The following is a 23754-nucleotide window of genomic DNA, read 5'->3' as shown; positions in this document are numbered from 1 at the left end:
TTACCTACCAATTTAGGTGAATATAATTTTAAAATATTTTATTACAGAAAATTTTGAATGTATATAAAAGTAGATAAGTGAAGGTACGAACTACGAACTACTAACTAAATGAGAAGCATGTCTTACATGTCTGTAACATAAAAATTCACTGTTTTTATGACTCTTCTGTGAATGCTCCCTATCTTACTCTTTCATTTTAGAGATTAGCTGGTCAGATATGGCAGAAGAAAATATGACTCTGGTGACGGAGTTTGTTCTCACAGGACTCACAGATCTCCCAGGGCTGCAGGTCCCCCTGTTCCTGGTGTTCCTGGTCATCTACCTCACCACCATGGTGGGCAACCTTGGACTGATTCTTCTTATCTGGAAGGACCCCCATCTTCACATCCCTATGTACTCATTGCTGGGCAGCTTGGCCTTTGCAGATGCCTGCTCTTCATCTTCTGTGACTCCCAAGATGCTTGTCAACACCTTAGACAAGAGTCAAACAATGTCTCTCTTTGAGTGCATGGCCCAATACTATTTTTTTGGTTCCAGTGCCACCACAGAATGTTTCCTCCTGGTGGTGATGGCCTATGACCGCTATGCAGCCATATGCAACCCCTTACTTTACCCAGTGGTGATGTCCAACAGACTCTGCACTTGGTTGATAAGTGCATCATATGCAATTGGTTTTCTGCATCCTATAATACATGTAGGATTATTATTTAGATTATCTTTCTGCAGGTCTAATACAATACATCATTTCTACTGTGAAATCTTGCCACTTTTTACAATTTCTTGCACTGATCCATCTATTAATGCACTAGTGGTTTTTATTTTTGCTGCTTTTATACAGGCTTTTACTTTTATGGGTATTATAGTCTCCTATACTTGTGTCCTCTTTGCCATCCTGAAAAAGAAGTCGGAAAAAGGCAGGAGCAAAGCCTTCTCCACGTGCAGTGCCCACCTTCTCTCTGTTTCCTTGTTCTATGGCACTCTCTTCTTCATGTATGTGCGTCCTGGGTCTGGTCAGGATCAATATCAAGATAAACTGTATTCACTGTTCTATACGATTATAATTCCCCTGCTAAACCCCTTTATTTATAGCCTAAGAAACAAGGAAGTTTTAGGTGCACTTAGAAAAATAATAAAGATATAAATATTTATCAGGAAAGCATTCATAGTCTTTCCTTTTTACCCTTCATTTACATAAAGTATAATAACTGGACCTGGATTTTGCACATAGGGACCAGCTAAGATGGGGGGGGGGGGAACGGCAACCCACTCCAGTGTTCTTGCCTGGAGAATTGCGTGTACAGAGCAGCCAGGATGGCAGCAGTCTATGGGGTCACAAAAGGGTTGGACATGACTGAGCAACGCCCACACACACACACACCTCAGCTAAGAAGTTTTTAATTCAATTAATAATAATATTTAGACTAGATATGCTTGCCTTAGTTACAAGTGAACCTAGGTTCTCAAAATAACTGATGAATAGGGTAAGATATCACTTGAAAAAAGTGAAAGTGAAGTCGCTCAGTCGTGTCTGACTCTTTGCGACCCCATGGACTGTAGCCTACCAGGTTCCTCAGTCCATGGAATTTTCCAGGCAACAGTACTGGAGCAGGTTGGCATTTCCTTCTCCAGGGGATCTTCCCAACCCAGGAATCGAACCCGGGTCTCCCACACTGCGGGCAGACGCTTTACCATCTGAGCCACCAGGGAAGCCCAAGATATCACTTATTGTAAATGAAACTGCAGTTCCCAAATTGCTAAGCTTGAGATATGTATAAGCTCTTCTATTTCCAGATACACATGTTTTAAAATTTTTATGAACTTATATTCTTTTAAAAAAAGATTCAAGTCCACGTGAAATTTCTATTAAAAACTACTCATGCCCTGAAAAATAATTCCTGAGCACATAATTTTTCAAAACTCTCTCTTTTGTTAATATTTGGAGAAGGAAATTGCAACCCACTTCCAGTATTCTTGTCTGGGAAATCCTATGGACAGAGGAGCCTGGCGGTCTACAGTCCACGGGGTTGCAAGAGTCTGACATGACTTAGCGGCTAAACTACTAAAAAATAATGAAACTTGAGGCAGTTAAATAAAAATTTCTAAGAGTTTTAATAGTAATTTTACAAATTAAGTTAGATTTGTATCACAAATTTAATTCCTAAAAAATTAACAAATACTTAAAATAATTTTCTTGTAATATAATCGAAAGTTCTGAGTTTCAAAAACTTCTTAAGTAATCTTACTGAGTCTCTTTTCCTGACACACACATACTGATTGAATATATATATATATATATATATATATATATATACATATGTGTGTGTGTGTGTGTGTGTGTGTCTGTGAGTGTGTGTGTGTATCAGGAATAGGCAGCTACATGAATCGAGGGGTGTACTTGATCAAATCATTATTACATAACTTAAATGGAGTTTTCCTTACAAAAGCTATGCATAGTTTCCATCTGACCCTTTTGCCTCCTGCCTCCTGAGTTTATAACATTTGGCCTTGTGAATACCCTAGTGAAAAATAAAGGAAATGGTATCCCCATGAACATGATATATCTCCTGTCCTGTAGCCTATTAATTGATTTGAGGAAATAAACAATGTGTGGGTCAGATACCCCAAAGCCCCAGATGGGCTGGCTGCCTTTAGCACAGTGTGTTTGGGATTTGTTTCCTCAGACCCTCAATCCTGTGATGCACCTGAGCTCTGCCTCCACTGTGAGGACCCTTTCTAAGCAGGTTGCTCCCTGTGGATGCAGAAGCTCTGTAGGAGTTCCTGTCTCCATCTCCTCACAGTTAAAGCCAGTGGCAAACCTTTCTTTTTATAATGTGCCACACAGATGGTTTAGGCTTGATCATTATGCAATTGCTGTGTGTCAATAGATAGTCACTGACATATCTATTGGGTCGTTTGAAATCCACATAATACCTACATACCATGAGAACTGGGGCATTTCAGGTAATGCTCAATCCAGTTTACAGCATATCATGAAAAGGAATAACTTTTGATGTGTCAGACCCTGTTGATAACAAGTGACAGAACCAGTAAATGAATAAATGTCATCAACCAGGTCTTGAATATCTTCTTCTTCCTCACCCAGAGAGTACAGACTGTGGTTCTCACTCTTGGTTATCAACCCAAACCAAGCAAATCAGAATCTGTAGGAGGCATTATCAGGCACTGGTAGTTTTATAAACCTCTCCAAGTGATTCTAACATACAGCCACTGTTGACAATGACTGGAAACAACTGTGAAACTTAAGTTTTTCATGAAGATAGATGATTAGCAATTCACAAAAAGCTAACTGTAATTACTCCCTAAGAAATTCTTTTCTTGCCTTATTGGAAACTCATATTTAGGCAGGTACTTAATTTTAGTTGGATAGCTCTCCATTTTCTGTCCATATTATATGGTACTAAAATCAGTCCACTGAATATCAGCTGAAGTAGTCTACTAGGTATTAATTTATATAGTTGGGGCATATAGCCTCTATATAATATTTAATTTGGTCACTTAAGCAGAAGAGAAGACAATAATATAGAGATTTTTCACTTGAGTTTGTCATTATCAAACTTAGATGAGCATCAGCCCACAGCTGTTGGTTTCAGTAAATCACTGGTGGGAAGGGTCTGAGGTTTTGCATTATTCAGAAGATTCTCAGGTGATTCCTTTGCATCTGTGGGCATTGGACAACATTTTGAAAGTCAAATGACTAATATTGCTCAAGCATCCATGGTGAGCAAGTTGGAGTCTGAATTCTGATTTCTTCCTAAAGGAAAGCGTACCTTCTATGGTCTGAATGTGTGCATCACCTCAGCACACATATATTGAAAATTAAAACCCCAAAGATGATGGCTTCCCTAGTGACTCAGAAGGCAAAGAATCTGCCTGCAATGCAGGAGACCCAGGTTTGATCCCTGGGTCAAAGGAAGATCCTTTGGAGAAGAGAATGACTACCCACTCCTGTATTGTCACCTGGAGAATTCCATGGACAGAGGAGCCTGGTGGGCTATTGGCCATGGGGTCACAAAGAATCAGACACAACTGAGTAACTTTCACTGCTCACTCACCAAAGATGATGGTATTAAGAGGTAGGGTTTTGGAAGTTGCTTAATCCATGTGGTGGAGCTACATGAATGGGATGAGTGGAGTCTCATGTGGTGGAGTCTCATGAATTGGATGAGAATCTTATAAAAGTGGTTTCAGAGAGATCCCTACCTTTATTCTCCATGTGAGGACATGGTGAGAATATGTAGGCTAATAACCAGGGAAAGGGTCTTCACTGGAATTCGGTCATTCTGGCACCTTCATTTGGACTTCCCAGCCTCCAGAAATGTGAGAAATAAATTTCTGCTGTTCATAAGTTATGCAGTCTAGATAGTATGCTTTTATGGCAGCCCAAATGGACTGACACATGACCTCATATTTAATTATTAGTTCAAGACTCTCAAAGTGTGTTCATCTAAATCATCTTAATTGATAATGAGGTGATATTTCCTCCATTTACAAATGAGGCAGCCTGGAGCAGTGGAAAAGCATAGGATATCAAATCAGAAGACCTATTTTTTTTTTCCCTGAGTCTCTGATGAGGTTAAACCTGATCACAAGAAACTCCATTAAATCTGCTAGTGCATACAGAGAAGAAAGAATGAGTGTTTGAGGCTAACTCAGTAGACAGTGCCTTAATTTCTTCATGTGTGCAATGAGTGTAATAATATGCACTTGTGATGATATTATACATAGGAAATCCTAAAGATGCAACCAGAAAACTACTAGAGCTAATCAACAAATTTAGTAAACCTGCAGTATACTAAATCAATACACAGAACTCGCTTGCATTCCTACACACTAACAATGGAAGTTCGGAAAGAGAAATTAAAGAAAGAATGCCATTCACCATGGCAACAAAAAGAATGAAGTACCAGGAATAAACTTACCTAAGGAGACAGAAGACCTTTATGCAGAAAACTATAAGACACTGATGAAAGCAATCAAAGATGACGCAAAAGGAGAGATACACCATGTTCTTGAACTGGAAGAATCAATATTGGAAAATGACTATACTACCCAAAGCAATCTACAGATTCAGTGCAATCTCTATCAAACTACCAATGGCATTTTTCACAGAACTAGAACAAAAAATCTTAAAATTTGTATGGAGACAGAAGATCCCAAATAGCCAAAACAATTTTGAGAAAGAAAAAGAGCTGGAGGAATCAACCTTCTTGACTTTATGCTACAGTACAAATTTTTATAGCTCTCAGTAATTTTATATTTTTTCCAAAAATATATATAGGCCAGGCATATATCTTTCCAAGCTTAATATAAATAAATATGATTATGTGGTTATGTACATATACATAATTATAGCTTTTTATGATAATGATGTAGCCAAGGAAACAATTCAAAAGGTTTTCAAACTAATAACATAAGAAAATGTGAGTAATATATTATTCAACTGAGGTTATTCTTGAAGAACTATGTATAGCACTACCATAATATTATTTATATGTAGAAATGTTTATATAAATTATGTGAATATAAATGCATATATAATGTCTGTGTGTTATTATACATAAAACCCCAAAAGCTAGCTGCAATGATCAGTGATTAGTGAAATTAGAAGAATTTGTTTCCTTTGTACTTCCTACATTTTCCATTTTTTTCTATAATTAAACTTTTATTCTTTTGTTTTTAAAAGAAAGAAGCAGGCTATAAAAGTAATAGTTGTAAAACAATATGTTTGAAATGATTTGTTGATTAGTGTATAATGCCCAGTAGGTTGACTATTCTATAGGGAATCTTCTGATGGCATTGGGGGAATTTTAATATTACCTGCACAAATAGACTTGAAAATGGGACAATATAAATAGTACCTTTCTCTTCAGAGTGCATTTTCCAAGAAAATTAATTTGAGATGAATCTTTGTTGACATTTTTGTTCTTATACCCTGGGCTCTTCATGAAAGTCTGTATTTTACGGCATCTCTGCATCTGCTTATATGAATTAGGTGAGAATGCAACGATTTATTTTATTGTCATTATTCTTTTCATAAAAAGTGATAGAATATATTTAATTTTAGTACCTAGAATCTCTCATCAGCTGTCAAAATATTTGAATTACTTTTTAAGATGATTTATCTACAAAACAGAACAGAAAGCAATCCTAAACTGAATAGTTAAATATATATTGGTTTCTGTGCAGCTTGCTTGGTGGCTCAGACGGTAAAGAATCCACCTTCAATGCAGGATGCCTGGGCTTGAACCCTGGGTTGGGAAGATTCCCTGGAGGAGGGCATGGCAACCACTCCAGTATTCTTGCCTGGAGAATCCCCATGGACAGAGAAGCCTGGCAGGCTACAATCCATGGGGTCTCAAAGAGTCAGACACGACTGAGCGACCAAGCACACATACACGTGTTCTCTGAACTGTATGGATACAAAGCCATATACTTGGAGAATGAAGACTTGAATTCATGCTGTTACATGCAGAGTTTGTGTGCTTAACCACAATGCTATGCTGCTGACTAAATAGCAAAGAGGACTCAGTCTCACAGGCTGGAGGCAGATGTTCCTTAGAAAATCCAGGGCGCTACAGACAAGAATCTTAAAACGAGGCCATACATTGTTTTAGGTATAGTCACTTAATAATTTAGAGGTAAAATTAGCTTCAGAAAACTGGTTACATTTTTGTGACAATTTTCTTTGCTAGAATAGTATGTTATAGAGCTAATCTATTTAATATTTTTATCTGTAAAAGTGGAATTCATTCTGGCCTTTATTATGCTTTCACAGAATCTGGAAGGTTTTCCAACAGTGAAGAATCATAGGGTTATGGAGCTGTTAGGGGAATTTGTCTTTGCCTTCATCCTGGTTCTTGTTTACCTTGTACTTCTCTGGAAATAGGCAGAAAGATGGAGTTGCCCACATCTGCCTGGAGTCACACCTTATATTCTAGGCAGAGTGTAAAACAGGATAATGTGCTCCTTAAGTAAGCAGTGTGCTTACTTAATAGTCACTGCCAAGTTAACAAACTCTCTGTACTTTTAAAAGCCTAATATTAATCTCAAATCATCTCTTTTCCTATTCTATATGAAGATGAAGAATAACTTTTTCTCAACATAGCCTCTCTTGTAGAATATTCCAATTCTTCTATAGACTTACTGTTCAGAGGTTAATCTTGTCAGAACTGAATTTTTCACAAACTCTTAAATTTTCCACATGGTGTCCTCTCTTTGAATTATAAAGTAGGCACTTGGAGAAAATATTTCAGGCCAGCAGAGACTTGGCAGTGAAATCTTCAACAACGATGTACAGGATTGGTGACTAGGTTATAGAAATAAAAATCTGCATTGGAATGACTCCCACTTAGCTGGACATACCATGAAAGCAGGGAGCTGTGAATCTAACAATTGTGAGTACTCCCTTGCAGGGTTATGTTCTTAGATCAGCTGTTTCTAAATGGCCATACTCTCCTTTTTATAAACCAGGCAGGGACTTGGATATACAAAACAACTTTTATGTTTAGAATTCTGCACAATTTTTCATTGATGAAATGCATTGTGATGATGTGGACTTAGGTTTACCCCCTGGGTTTCCACAGGATCTAGCCTTCTTACATGCTTCCCAGGATCACTTGCTTCACAGATATCTTAGAAAATTTTTTTTATTTGAAGAATATTTTGCTTTACAATATTATAGTGGTTTCTGCCATATATCAGCATGAATCAGCTATAGCATACATATATCACCTCCCTCGTGAGCTTCCCCCTCACCCTGTCCCCATCCTACCCCTCTAGATTGTCACAGAACCCCAGGCTGAGCTCCCTATGTTATACAACAACTTCTCACTGCCTATCCATCTTACACATGATAATTTGTATATTTCAGTGCTACTGTCTCAATTCATCCCACCCTTTCGTTTCCCCCACTGTGTCTGCAAGGCTGTTTGCTACATCTCTGACTGTCTTTCTGCTCTGCAATTAAGTTCATCAGTACCATTTTTCTAGATTCCATTATATGCATTAATATAGGTTTATTTTCCTCTTTCTGATTTACTTCACTCTGTAAGTATAGGTTGTGTAACAGCCTATATATAACACTCTGTATAACAGGTTCTAAGTTCATCCACCTCAGTTCAACTGACTCAGATTTGTTCCTTTTAATGGCTGAGTAATATTCCATTGTGTACATGTACCACAACTTCTTTACCATCATCTGTCAATGGACAGCTAGATAGCTTCCGTGTCATGGCTATTGTAAATAGTGCTGTAATGAACATTGGGGTACATATCTCTTTTTAAATTATGGTTTTCTCAGGGTATATGCCCAATAGTGGGATTGCCAGATCACATGGTAGTTTTACTTCTAGATTTTTAAGGAATCTCCATACTGTTCTCCTTAGTGTCTGTATCAATTTAATTCCCACCACAGATATCTTTATATTAGCTATTTCCTATCAATGTAGTTCATCTTTTTCATTATTTGATTTGGATATAAACAACCATTTTTTTAAAAAAAAACTACTTTTTACTAATTTTCACTATTTAAATTGAAACAGCTCCAAAACAGTGGCTAATCTTTTTGACTGCTGTGACTTTTGTAAGATTTTAATCCACTCTGATTTTGAAAGTCCCAGTTCTAATTTCAAACATAGCAGGAAAAAAATGTTACAGTTTTTTTAGTATTATGTACCTTTGATATATCTAAAACATTCCTGGTTAATTGAATGATAATTGTTTACCTGGCATGTTTAACAACATCTCTTAGATGTTCCCCAAATCTGCAGATGAACTGGTTAGTGACAGTTATTTTTCTTCTTAAAAGAGGGGTTATTTTAGCATCTCAGTATAACACCAGAGTTAGAGGTTCTATATTTGACTGAGCCAGGAATAACAGTATTCCAGCTTAGGACATCAAACAAAAATGTTTGATGACAGAATGAATGATTATGATCATAAATTAGAGTTTGTTGGATAAAATTATTAAATAACAAGAATCTATTTGAAATTTGGAGTGTTTTCGATGAATGTAAAATCAAAAGAGTCTATTAGAATATGGGGTAAGTTGTATATAATCAAACAACATAATGATAACAGATAGAAATCAGCAGAAACGGGATTTTAACTTATTGTCTTCTTACTCTACTCATGTCTTAGAAAGAAAAAATTATATATATTTATCAGTAGTATAAAGGTATAGTCTATTTCTTGGTTCAATAGAAAATATATGAAAGAGTTTCTATGAAACGGTGAACCAGAGTCTCACTTTTAGAGATTTTAGCATAAAATGCAGTATGCATTCTTTAACTCAATTCTGTAAAAACTTTCAGAGTTAATACAATACATAGAGTTTTAAGGTATTTATGAGTGACAAGATATGGACTAAGTTAACTGGTAGACATCTAGAACCTCCTCCATAACCCTTTAAGTAATTATATATATATATATATATATATATATATATATATATATACACACACACACACTGACTTCTGAAAATCATTCATAATATTTATAATATACCTATAATACTCTTCAGTGTGCTTTACAAAAGGGAGACTCTGTACCTTCATTTAGGGCATCTGACACAGATAAATAAGATATTACCATCCAATATATTTTCATGACCCTTATTTTTCATTTCAATTCTCCATTGCAGTGATCAGCCTGAGTAAATATGATGGAGGCAAACAAGACTCTGGTGACGGAGTTTGTTCTCACAGGACTCACAGATCTCCCAGGGCTGCAGGTCCCCCTGTTCCTGGTGTTCCTGGTCATCTACCTCACCACCATGGTGGGCAACCTTGGACTGATTTTTCTCATCTGGAAGGACCCCCATCTTCACACCCCCATGTACTCATTCCTGGGCAGCTTAGCCTTTGCAGATGCTTGTTCTTCATCTTCTGTGACTCCCAAGATGCTTATGAATTTTTTATCTAAGGATCATATATCCCTCATTGAATGCATCACCCAATTTTATAGTTTTGCTTTTAGTGCCACCACGGAATGTTTCCTCCTGGTGGTGATGGCCTATGACCGCTATGCAGCCATATGCAATCCCTTGCTTTATCCAGTGGTGATGTCTGACAGACTCTGCACTTGGTTGATAAGTGCATCATATGCGATTGGTTTTCTGCATCCTATGATACATGTAGGATTATTATTTAGATTAACTTTCTGCAGGTCTAATATAATTCATCATTTCTACTGTGAAATCTTGCCACTTTTTACAATTTCTTGCACTGATCCATCTATTAATGCTTTGGTGCTTTTTATTTTTGCCTCTTTTATACAAGCTTCTACTTTTATTACCATCATGGTCTCTTACACCTGTGTCCTCTTTGCCATCCTGAAAAAGAAGTCTGAAAAGAGCAGGAGCAAGGCCTTCTCCACGTGCAGTGCCCACCTTCTTTCTGTTTCCTTGTTCTATGGCACTCTCTTCTTCATGTATGTGCGTCCTGGGTCTGGCCCTGATCAGTATCAGGATAAAATGTATTCACTGTTCTACACGATTATAATTCCCCTGCTAAACCCCTTTATTTATAGCTTAAGAAATAAAGAAGTTTTAGGTTCATTTCGAAAATTGATAAAGAAATAAATATTTTTCAGGAAATCTTTCATTTTCTTTACATTTTACTCCTTTTAAATAAAGTATAATGACTGTCTCTGGGTTTTCACATAGTAGGGGCTTCATGAATAGCTGTTTAATGAATGAATAATAATATTTAGTCTAGATATGCTTGTCTTAGTTATAAGATAATGTGATCATCAAAATAATGAATACAGTAAGAACAATCATCATTGACTTTTTTGTTGTTTTAATTTTCAAGGATGAAGATGAAAAATGAATCCTCGAATTGCTAAATCTTTGCAATATGAACTCTTGTGTTTCCAGATACACATATTTAAAACTCTTCTGAACTTATATTTTTTTAGAGGAAGATACAGTCTGTGTAATACTCTGTTGAAATGGTACTCATGCCCTCCAAAATAATCCTTGGGCAAGTAGCTTTTCAAAACCTTATCTTTAGTGGCTACTTATAAATGAGCCAAACATGAATATCAAATTAATATTGTTATACTAAATATAACAACACACATTCCTTCTTAGGGCTTTGAAATGAATATTTCTAGATTTAAAAGTATTTTGAAACTTAACATATCTGTGTTGCATTCATTGAAAGATTAATTTAGCAAATAGTTGTTAATACAATGAACTTTCTGGCAATACAATAAAATGTTGAGTCTTTAAAACGTTTTCCTTTTCAGTTTAGTAAGTAGTCTTACTGAGTACCTTGTTCCTAGCATGCATATAACAATTTAATACATTTTCTCACCCCAGAATTGACAACAACCTGATATAGCAGGTGCTTTTGTTCAATTCATAATTATTTAACTTAAATTAAATTTTTCTTACAAGAGTTTTGTATGCTATATGTTAATTAATCTTTGACAAAGGAGGCAAAAGTGTACAACAGAGAAAGGACAGTCTCTTCAAGAAGTAGTGTTGAGAAAGCAGGACAGTTACATGTAAATCATGAAATTAGATCAGGCTCTCATACCATATACAAAAATTAACTCAAAATGATTTAAAGACCTAAATATAAGACACAAGACCATAAGATTCCTAGAAGAGTGCATAGGCAAAACCTTCTCTGACATAAATCAGCCTCCCAATGTGAAAGAAAGTAAAGTAAAAATACACAAATAGGACTTGATTAAACTTTAAAGCTTTTGCACTGCAACAGAAACCATCAAGAAAATGAAATAACAATCTACAGAATGGGAGAAAATATTTGTGAATGACACAAGGGGTTAAAATAAAAAATGTGCAAACAGCTCATGCAATTCAATATTAAAACAATAATCCAATCAAAAATAGGCAAAACTCCTGAATAGACATTTCTCCAAAGAAAACACCCAGGCCAACAGGCACATGAACAGATATACAATATCACTAATCATAAGAGAAATCCAAATGAAAGCCACATGGGATATCACCTCGCCCTGGTCAGAAGGCTATCATCAAAAAGTCTACAAATAGCAAATATTAGACAGGATGCAGAGAAGAGAAATCCCTTGAATACTGTTAATTAGGGAATGTAAATTTGTGCAGCCACTATGAAAAACAGTATGAGGTTTCCTTATAGAACTAAAGTAGAGGTACTTTATGATCCAGCAACCCTGCTCCTGGGTATATATGTCCAAAAGATAAAAACAAATTAGAAAAGACAGATGCGTCCCAATGTTTATAGCAGCATTATTTGCAATAGCCAAGACATGGAAACAACAACCCAAGTGCCCTTCAATATATGATTGGCTTAAGAAAATATTTATATGTAGATATTAATCAGTCATAAAAAAGAATGAAATATATCCATTTGCAGCAACATGAGTGGACCTAGAAAACATTATACTATAGACAGAGAGAGACAAATATTACATATCAATTATATGTGGAATCTAAAACATAATACAAATTATATTTATGCATGCATTAGTCACTTGGTTATGTCTAACTCTTTGCGACTCTATGGACTGTAGCCCACCAGGCTCCTTTATCCATAGAATTCTCCAGGCAAGAATACTAGAGTGAGTTGCCAATCCCTTCTCCAGGGGATCTTTCCGACCCAGGTATTGGACCCAGGACTCCCACATTGCAGGCAGATTCTTTAACATCCGAGCTGCCAGGGAAGCCCTATTTGCTCAGTCATGTTCAACTCTTTGCCACATGGACTGTAGCCCACCAGGCTCCTATGTCTTTGGAATCCTCCAGGCAAGAATACTGGAGTAGGTAGCCATTCCCTTCTCCAGGGGGAATCTTCTTGACCCAGGGATCGAACCTGAGTCTCCTGCAGTGCAGGCAGATTCTTTACCATCTGAGCCACCATGGAAGCCCAGTACAAATGAATCTGTGTACAAAACAGACACAGATTCATAGACATAAAAAACCTATTTATGGTTACCAGATAGAGAAAGTAAAGGGGGAAGAGGAAAATTAGAGGTATGGAATTTCCTTCTCCAGGGGATCTTCCAGACCCAGGGATTGAGCCCAGGTCTCCTGCATTGCCTGCAGATTCTTTACCATCTGAACCACCAGGGAAGCCTAGATACAAACTACTACACATTAAATAGATACACAGATACACAGAGGATTTACTGTGTAGCAATGGGAACTAACTGTATTCAATATCTTCTAATAATTTATAATGGAAAATAATCAGTAAAAATAATTGAGTCAATCTGCTGTACACCTATAATGTAAATCAAATATACGTCAATAAAAGAAAAATCCTAGTCCTGGGTTTCACTATTACAAAACAAATATAACACTATAGAAAATTTCCTCCATACTCATAAGTGGTATCTTTGGAGATGATTTTCAAGTTATTGTTATGCTAAGGGGCAGGAATATTTTTTGGCATGAAAAGGAGTGAATAAATGATAATTTAGAGAGAATGGCAGTTGCCCCTTTCCTGAGGCCACCTCATGCAAGATTTCCACATCCTAAATGTTTGTCAGAGGAAATCTTAGCAACTCGAGAGGGTTGTTGCATAAATACATATATTTATTTCTGGTGATTCTGTGATTTAACATGTTTTAAATAATTCAATTCTTGCAGATATTCAAAGCACCTCAGATAAACACAGTGCTAGACTTCGGTTTCCTCTAGCATTTAAAGGATTTGCAATTGCCTGTGACTTTCTTTAGAACAGACTTCCTCAGAACAAGCAGTTCAACTGGTCCTTTAGGGGCATCCCCATGCAAATGGTGGGGTCTGCCAGCTTCATTCAATGGAAAAGTTTGCATCTCAGAGCAGTGTATCAGGTATTTTTGGTGTAACTAGTGTGATTCTCAGAAACTCAAAGGCTGAGATGGTGATGATCCTCATTACATCCTTATTTGTTTTACTATCCTAGTCTTTGCAAAAACTGTATAGGGCATAGTTGATAATGGTAGAAACCAGAAACAACCCTGTAGAAACTTTCAATACAATATCTGGTATGAGATAAGTGCTACTGATGTGTGCAAAATGTATTCTGCCAATACCAATCATGAATGAGGATTAGAAGTATTTTATATTCATCTGGGAAGGGTAAAGTATAAACTGAAGGTCTTGCCCCAGGGATATATGAAGAAAACTTTATTTCCAGAAAATTTTTTGAACAGCAGATTGGTTCATTATATTGATGACAATATGTTAATTGAACCTGAGAAGTACTATGGGTACCTTTATAAAGTTCATGTGCTCCACAGGATGCCAGAAAAATCCTATAAGAATTGCATTTTGGGTGGAGAAAAGGGAACTGTCTTGCACTGTTGGTGGGAATACAAATTGATACAGCCAGTATGGAAGACAGTATGGAGATTCCTTAAAAACTAGGAATAAAACTATCATATGACCCAACAATCCCAATACTGGGCATGTATCCTGAGAAAATCATAACTGAAAAAAGACACATGTATCCCAGTGTTCATTGCAGCACTATTTATAATAACTAGGACACAGAAGCAATGTAGATGTCCATTGACAGATGAATGCATAAAGAAGCTGTGGTACCGATATACAATGGAATATTACTCAGCCATAAAAAGGAACATATTTGAGTCAGTAGTAATGAGATGGATGAACCTAGAGCCTATTATACAGAATGAAGTAAGTCAGAAAGAGAAAAACAAATATATATTTATGCATATTTATGGAATTTGGAAAGATGGCACTGATAAATCTATTTGCAGGGCAGTGATGGAGACGCAGACATAGAGAAGAGCCTTATGGACACAAAGTGGGGTAAGAAGGAGAGGGTGGGACAAATGGAGAGACTAGCATGGAAATATATACGCTAATACATGTTAAACCGACAGCCAGTGGGAATTTGCCGTGTGATTCAGGGACCTCAAAATGGGACTCTGTGACAACCTAGCAGGGTGGGATGGGGCAGGAGGCAAGAGGGAAGAGGAAGAAGACATGTGTATATCTGTGGCTGAGCCATGTTGATGTATGGCAGAAGCCAACACAATTTTGTAATTATCCTTCAATTAAAAACAAATAAGTTAAAAATTGTATTTTGGGAGTGTGTAATTGTAACCTGTGGCAAGATAATATGTATTAAAAGTTGTTGGTATCTACACAAAGAAGAGTCACAGCCAGGTTTGCTGGAAAGAACAAAGTATTACTTTGAAATCATAGCTTTTTATTGAGCTAGGGACTAGATAGGATTTGGGTTTGACTAATTTTAAATTAGTTTGACTCTGGTTGGGAGAGGCTGAGAGTATTCTACAAGAGGGAAGGAAGATAAAACAGGTAAATCATAAAACAGAAGTACAGAAGAAGAAATCATTAGCTGATAACCAAATCCAGATAACCATTTTCTTCTCCTAGATACATGGCCTCACTTTTCAATTGACTGCGGTATTATGATTGAGGTTAGGATTGCAAGTGACACACTAGCTCATAAGCACCTCACAGTTGGAAACCCCCGTGAATTTCCCTCTTCCAGCTTGATCCAGATGAGAACACAATCACTGAAGAAAGTTATGTGTGGGGACTTCCCTGGCAGTCTAGTGGTTAAGACTTCACCTTCCACTGCAGGGGATGCAGGTTCAATCTCTGGCTGGAGAGCAAATATCCCATACTCCTCGCGGCCAAAAGGCTAAGGCTTAAAGCAGAAGCAATACTGAATGTTATCTGTGGAAAATGCCTGAATGATAAGATGGAACCTAGGACTCTGCTTCACCAGTGGGGTAGAATAGTCTATCAGTTAGGAACATGTGCTTTATACTCACCATGAATGGGAAATTAACTTCTATTTTGTCAAGTTACTTAGATATTAAAAATTATCTATAAGTTCAACTAATGTTACAATATCGATAAGTAATACACACATACAATGCAATAAAATTCCTTAACTGCATACAGTTAATTATTGGGCATATTTCCCAATACAGGGACATGTATATCAGGCTTAAGGATTTCAGTTATTAACAGAAACAGACGTACAGACTTAGTGAACTTATGGTTACCAGTGACTTAGGTGGAGGGGAGGGATAGTTAGGGAGTCTGGGATTGATATGTACACACTGCTATATTTAAAATGGGTGATGGAGCTTCCCTGGTGGTGCAGTGGTTGAGAGTCCACCTTGCGGTGTGGGGGACACCGGTTTCATCCTTGGTCAGGAAACAGGGGTCCCACATGCTGGGGAGCAACTGAGCCTGTGCACCGCAACTGCAGAGTCCCTGCATCACAACTACAGAGAGTCCCTGCATCACAACTGCAGAGTCCCTGCATCACAACTACAGAGAGTCCGTGCATCACAACTGCAGAGTCCCTGAATCACAACTGCAGAGAGTCCCTGCATCACAACTGCAGAGTCCCTGCATCACAACTGCAGAGAGTCCGTGCATCACAACTGCAGAGAGTCCGTGCATCACAACTGCAGAGTCCCTGCATCACAACTACAGAGAGTCCCTGCATCACAACTGCAGAGTCCCTGCATCACAACTACAGACAGTCCCTGCATCACAACTGCAGAGTCCCTGCATCACAACTGCAGAGAGTCCGTGCATCACAACTGCAGAGAGTCCGTGCATCACAACTGCAGAGAGTCCGTGCATCACAACTGCAGAGTCCCTGCATCACAACTGCAGAGTCCCTGCATCACAACTGCAGAGAGTCCGTGCATCACAACTACAGAGAGTCCCTGCGTCACAACTGCAGAGAGTCCCTGCATCACAACTGCAGAGTCCCTGCATCACAACTGCAGAGTCCCTGCATCACAACTACAGAGAGTCGTGCATCACAACCGCAGAGTCCTTGTGTCCCAACAAAGGACCCCCCATGACACAGGAGGATCCTGCGTGCCACCCTAAGACCTGACACAGTCATATAAATAAATTAAAAAAAACTTTTTAAACAGATAATCAGCAATGACCTACCATATAGCACTGGAAACTCTGCTCAGTACTATCTAACAAGCTAAATGGGGAAAGAATTTGAAAAAGAATAGATACATGTACATGTATAACTGAGTCACTTTTCTGTACGCCTGAAACTAACACAACATTGTTAATCAACAATACTCCAATATAAAATAAAAAGCTAAAAAAAGAATTTCAGTTATTATTTTATGTGCAATGAGAAATTATTAATAACATTTAAATGGGGGCAAAAGTGTTATGCTGTGGTAGTTGAACAGTATACATTTTATAAAAATCAGTCTGGTGTCAGTGTGGAAAATAGATTGGATGACTGTGTTAGGAGTTGTAGATCGTATAGTCAGGAGGTTATTTAATAAGCCAGGCAAGAGATGAATGTATTTTAGATTTTAGTACTGACTGCATAAAAAGAAATATTGGATTTATGACATCTTTGGTAGATGAATTCTTGGTTTGTGATCCTATTTTCTGTGACAGGAAACAGTGGAAAAATACCAGGTTTGAGGGCGGAATAGAGGATGACCACACTTTCCGATGTGGACGTGTTAATTCTAAGGTACCTCTGGGAGTTTCAAGTGAGCAAGGCAGGTAGGTAGCTGGGGAGCAGCAGCATTAGAAAAAAATAAGAGGAAGGAAAATAGCTTATTCTAAATTCTGTTCAGTGATATTTTTTAAACATGTCCCTATAGTGAACTTTGAGGACATTATGTGTAGTTTTAATTGTTATAACTAGAAGTGTATGATGATTTGATGATTAGCTTACAATGCCCAGTAGAACAACTTTGACTTCATCCTACCTACTGGGAATATTCTGGAAGCATTAAGGGAATTTAAAAACTTTTTAAGAATATGTTTGCAAATAGGACACAGAAATGTTATATCCTTCCAGTTTTTCATTTCCAAGGAAAAGCAATGCTTAAATAATTGTGCTTCATTTCTGTACCTTTTATGCTGCTTTGAGAAAACCAGCACATTTTCAGTTTCCCATATTTTACAGGAGCTGGGTGAGGACGCAGATGTTTTCATAATTTTCACTATTATAGATTTGCAATTTGTCTTAATGATAAAAAAAATCTAAATAAGACAGTAAAATCCTAGACAGGCCTTTCCCTTTTTTTATGTCAGCAAACAAAACCTGAGCAAGCAAGTAAATGTTAGTTTAAACATGAATATTTGTTAGAATTTTTGCTATATAGATAACACATTCGTTGAGGCATTTTTAAATAATAAACTTTTATTAATAGAATAATGATAAATAGAAAAAATAGCAGTGATAAGAAAAAATCAGAGTGTATTTTATAATACGAAGTTTTAAAAATTGAGATAAACTATGCAGCCCAAAGTTAACTTATTTGTAATTTTTCAGAATGGGAATTCTGGCTTCAGGTTTATTATATATAACAAAAATTCTTTACTTTCATGGAATCATGAGTATGTATGCTAAAGTCACTAAAGATAATCAAAAGACTCTTTGTGCTATCTAACTCTTGAGAAAAAAATTTCATAAAAGTTACTTTTTTGTCCAAATTATATTAATATAAATTAATATATTTAATATATTTATATATTAAATATATTAATATAATTAATATATTATATTAATATAAAGCAAAGATAGCAATGACTTGGTTATTTGAGGTTCCAAAAGGACTTGGGTCAATATATGCAGGGCAAATATTTCTTAAGCTTCTTAATTTCCAATTAATAGTTCTGAGATATATATATATATAGTGCTTTTCTCATGGAACTGTTATTCTTTCACTCTCCTCTATTTCGATATTTACTATCTCTACTCTCTCTCCAGGAAAACCACTGCTATAAACTTAGTGTCTATTATTCACATGTTTCTCCATGTAAAAGATTTAAAAAACACATTGCTTGTTTTACAATGATGAGACCATAGATTTTATACTTCTTTGGATCTTGCACTTCAGAGATAACTATATATTGTGGAAATTCCAAAATTAAAATTAGGTAGAATAGCTCTTTTCTCATGACTGAGTTATATTCCTTACTATGAATGTACTCAGTCTGTTTAACCATTCCATTATTGATGTGTCTGGTCTTTGTTGCTGTCCAGTTGCTAAGTCATGTGTGACTCTTTCCAATCCCAGGCAACTGCAGCATGCCAGGCTTCCTTGACCTTCACTATCTCCATCATGTCCATTGAGTCGGTGATACCATCCAACCATCTTGCCCTCTGTGGCCCTCCTTCTCCTCTTGCCCTCAATCTTTCCCAGCATTGGGGTCTTTCCCAATGAGACAGCTCTTCACATCAGGTGGCCAAAGTATTGGAGCTTCAGCTTCAGTATCTGTCCTTCCAATGAATAAGGGTTGATTTCCTTTATGACTGACTGGTTTGATCTCCTTGATATCCAAAGGACTCTCAAGAGTCCTCGCCAGCACCATGATTTGAAAGCATCAGATCTTTGGCGTTCAGTTTATTTTATGGTTCAACTCTCACATCCATACATGACTACTAGAAAAACCATAGCTTTGATTAGATGGACCTTTGTTGGCAAAGTGATGTCTTTGCTTTTTAATAAGCTGCCTAGGTTTGTCATAGCTTTTCTTCCAAAGAGCAAGAGTCTTTTAACTCATGGCTGCAATCACCATCTACAGTGATTTTGGAACCCAGGAAAATAAAATCTGTCGCTGTTTCTACCTTTTCCCCATCTATTTGCCATGAAGGGATGGACTGGATGCCATGGTCTTACTTTTTTGAACACTGAGTTTTAAGCCAGCTTTTTTTCACTTTCCTCTTTCACCCTCATCAAGAGGATCTTTAGATCCTCTCATTTTCTGCCATTAAGATAGTATCATCTGCATATTTGAAGTTGTTGTTATTTCTCCTGACAATCTTGATACCAGCTGTGAGTCATCCAGCCCAGTATTTTGCATGATATACTTTGCATATAAGTTAAATGAGCAGAATGACAGTATACAGTCTTGACATACTCCTTTCCCAATTTTGAGAACCCCATGAACAGCATGGTCTTTGGTGCTCTGAATAATAATGCATGGACTATTCTTTGCATATTTATCTTTGCATAGCAGTGCCTTTATTTCTAGAATATATATATATATATATATGAATAACAGGTGAAAGGATATATGTATTTTAAAATTACATGAGATCATATAAAATTGCTTTTCAAAAAGGCTGTTGTAATTCATAGTTGCACAAGTAACATATGAAAAGTACCACTTTTCTCACTTCAGTCAACATTGAGTATTTTCATTCATTTTAATTTCCGCTATTCTGATACATGAGAAAGGAGGTATCCCCCTGTTTGTATGTGTCTGTTCACGTGCACATCTGTGTATTTGTGACATAGAAATTTGAGCATATTTTCATTTTATTTATTGGTTATTTTATTTTCTTCATCTGTAAACTTGCTTATTTTTATCCTTTATTCATACTTCTATTAGATTATTTGCCTTTTTTTAAAATCTATGTGCTGTGTACTTAGTTGCTCAGTCATGTCTGACTCTTTGCAACCCCATGGACTATAGCCCACCAGGCTCCCCTGTCCATGGGATTCTCCAGGCAAGAACACTGGAGTGGGTTGCCATTCCCTTCTCCAGTTTTTATCTATACTTAAGTTGTCATATATTATGGACATAAATCTATGGCATGTGTAAACATACAAGATATCTTTCCAAACTAATTCTATATGCTTTGATTCTGTTGGATGTTGTTTTGCTATGCATTCAAGCTATCTATTTTACTGGCTTTCTTCTCTTGGACAATAATTTCTCTGTTCCCTATGTTACATTCTCAATTACTTAGACAATATCTATGGTGTGGGGTAGGAGACTAACCTTATTTACCAATCCTTCCAGACAGATAGCAGACAGTGTCAGCATAACCCATTAAATCAATTGTCCTTTTCCTACTGAACTGAAATATCATATTTGTTTAATGACACATTCCCATGTATATTGGAACCTACTTTTGAGCTCTGTATTCTGTTGCCCTGATCCTCTGGCTTTTTCTTATGCCACTATCTTAATGTTTTGATTATTACATCTCTACATTATTGTTCAACATCAATTAAGGTATTCTGGACCATGTTTATATTTTTCTCGGGCAGAATGAGAAGTTACTTCTTCCATATGAATTTTAATTCTAAAAACTGTAAGTTACCCATGTTAGATGGAAAAGGATTTGCATGAAATTAACTTGTCAATTTAGGTGAATATAATTTTAAAACATTTTATCACAGATGATTTTGAATATTTATAAAAGCAGATAAATGAAGGTACAAATTAAGAACTAATTAAATGAGAAGCACATCTTATATGTCAGTAATGTAAAAATTCACTGTTTTTGTGACTCTGTGAATTTTCCCTAACTTATTTTTTCATTTTAGAGATTAGCTGGTCAGATATGGCAGAAGAAAACATGACTCTGGTGACGAAGTTTGTTCTCACAGGACTCACAGATCTCCCAGGGCTGCAGGTCCCCCTGTTCCTGGTGTTCCTGGTCATCTACCTCACCACCATGATGGGCAACCTTGGACTGATTCTTCTTATCTGGAAGGACCCCCATCTTCACACCCCCATGTACTCATTCCTGGGCAGCTTAGCCTTTGCAGATGCTTGTTCTTCATCTTCTGTGACTCCCAAGATGCTTATGAATTTTTTATCTAAGGATCACATATCCTTCATTGAATGCATCACTCAATTCTATGTTTTTGCTTTCAGTGCCACCACAGAAAGTTTCCTCCTGGTGGTGATGGCCTATGACCGCTATGCAGCCATATGCAATCCCTTGCTTTATCCAGTGGTGATGTCCAACAGACTCTGCACTTGGTTGATAAGTGCATCATATGCAATTGGTTTTCTGCATCCTATAATTCATATAGGATTGTTAGTTAGATTAACTTTCTGCAGGTCCAATATAATACATCATTTCTACTGTGAAATCTTGCCACTTTTTACAATTTCTTGCACTGATCCATCTATTAATGCTTTGGTGCTTTTTATTTCTGCTTCTTTTATACAAGCTTCTACTTTTATGACTATCATAGTTTCTTATACCTGTGTCCTCTTTGCCATCCTGAGAAAGAAGTCAGAAAAGGGAAAGAGCAAAGCCTTCTCCACATGCAGTGCCCACCTTCTTTCTGTTTCCTTGTTCTATGGCACTCTCTTCTTCATGTATGTGTGTCCTGGGTCTGGCCCTGATCAGTATCAGGATAAAATGTATTCACTGTTCTACACGATTATAATTCCCCTGCTAAACCCCTTTATTTATAGCCTAAGAAACAAAGAAGTTTTACTTGCATGTAGAAAACTGATAAACAAATAAATATTTATTAGGAAATCTTTTATTATCCTTTACTTTTTCCTCTTTTTAAATAAAGCATGACTGGCTGTGGATTTTCACATAGGAGGGATTGAATAAATAGTTGTTAAATGCATTAATAATAATATTTACACTAGCTATACTTGTCTTAGTTATAAGTTAATCATCAAAATAATTAATGAACAATAAGAACAGTCATCACTGACTTTTTCTTGTTGTTTTAAATTCAAGGATGAAACTGACACTGAATCCCCCAAATTATTAGGCCTTTGTAACATGAAAACACTCGTGTGTTTCCAGATACACATATTTAAAACTCTTGAACTTATATTCTTTTAGAGGAAGATGGTCTGTGTAAATGCTCTTTTGAAAATGTACTCATGCTCTCCAAAATAATTCTTGAACAAGTAATTTTTTGAAAACTTATATGCACATCAAATACTGTTAGACTAAACATGGCAACATAGATTCCTCTTGAGGGACTTGAATATTTCTAGATTTAAAAGTTTTGAAAATTACCTGAGATTTCCCTTGCATTTAATGGAAGATATTAAATTAGCAAATAGTTAAAACAATGAATTTTACCGCAAGATAATAAAATGTTTAGTCTTCAAAAACATTTTTTTAAAATTTATTAAGTAATCTTATTGAGTACCTTGTTCCGGGTGTACATACACCAGCTGCATACAGTTCCCCACCCTAGAATTGACAACAACCTGAAATAGCACAGTCGTTCAACTCACAATTACATATTTTTTCCCCTGGCGTTATTGTATGTGACCTTGTCAATATCCTAGTGAACAATAAAGGAAAAGATGTTTCTATATACATGATACGTTTTCCTCACCCCTAGTCTATGTTTTTATTTAAAGAAATAAACTGTTGAATCATACAACACAAAAGCCCCAAGGTAGGTAAGGCTGACTTTAGGATGTCCACAGACCTTCACTTTCCCAGACCCTGGTTCCTCCCACTGCATCTGAGCTCTGCCTAAAGCTGTGTGGGCTCATTTTAAGCAAGTTGTTCTCTTTGCTAATTTTCTTAGGAATTCCTATCCCCATCTCTCCGCAGTCAAGGCTGTCAGGAAGCATTTAACAAGAGGCTTCCAGTGTGCTGTTTTGGATCTGCCAGGAACCCTCTGGCCCTTATTAATTCCTGAATATTCAGGAATTAAGAGGAGAGGCACGCCTTTCCCAGGCTGAGGAATCCAGGCATTTCTCATTATGGTGATAAGTACCCTCTTCCTTTTTATGAGCCACACGGTAAAAGGTGATTGTCTGCAACCCTCTCTTTGATAGGGATCCTCTTACGTTTTGTAAGTCTGGAATTTTAATCTTTGTCTTTGCTGAGAATAATCACCTTGTAAGACAGTAAACATGCCCACGCCATGTTGATTAAAACACCTTTGCGCCATCAGAGCTTGGGTCCCCGTGTCTCTCTCTCTCTCTCTCTCTCTCTCTCTATTTCTGGCTAACTCCTTGGAGCGCGGAGGCCCGCTGAGCTC

At 36.8% G+C, this 23754-nt stretch overlaps 3 protein-coding genes across 3 annotated transcripts; all 3 read left to right on the top strand.

Moving 5' to 3' along the window:
• The first annotated feature begins 208 nt into the window (after positions 1-208).
• Positions 209-1141, top strand: LOC139031099 (olfactory receptor 5AC1-like). Its single transcript, XM_070455225.1, has one exon. It carries the CDS (start codon positions 218-220, stop codon positions 1139-1141), a length of 924 nt encoding a protein of 307 aa, XP_070311326.1. The 5' UTR covers positions 209-217.
• Positions 1142-9679: 8538 nt separating this feature from the next.
• LOC139031098 (olfactory receptor 5AC1-like) lies at positions 9680-10600 on the top strand. Its single transcript, XM_070455224.1, has one exon. It carries the CDS (start codon positions 9680-9682, stop codon positions 10598-10600), a length of 921 nt encoding a protein of 306 aa, XP_070311325.1.
• Positions 10601-21323: 10723 nt separating this feature from the next.
• Positions 21324-22253, top strand: LOC110128876 (olfactory receptor 5AC1-like). Its single transcript, XM_070455223.1, has one exon. The coding sequence runs from the start codon at positions 21333-21335 to the stop codon at positions 22251-22253; it is 921 nt and encodes a 306-aa protein (XP_070311324.1). The 5' UTR covers positions 21324-21332.
• The last annotated feature ends 1501 nt before the right edge of the window (positions 22254-23754 follow it).

Source organism: Odocoileus virginianus, chromosome 25 (genome assembly GCF_023699985.2).
Source record: "Odocoileus virginianus isolate 20LAN1187 ecotype Illinois chromosome 25, Ovbor_1.2, whole genome shotgun sequence".
Taxonomy (NCBI): Eukaryota; Metazoa; Chordata; class Mammalia; order Artiodactyla; family Cervidae; genus Odocoileus; species Odocoileus virginianus.
Note: the sequence above shows the minus strand (reverse complement) of the source record. Positions and strands in the feature narration are given on the sequence as shown.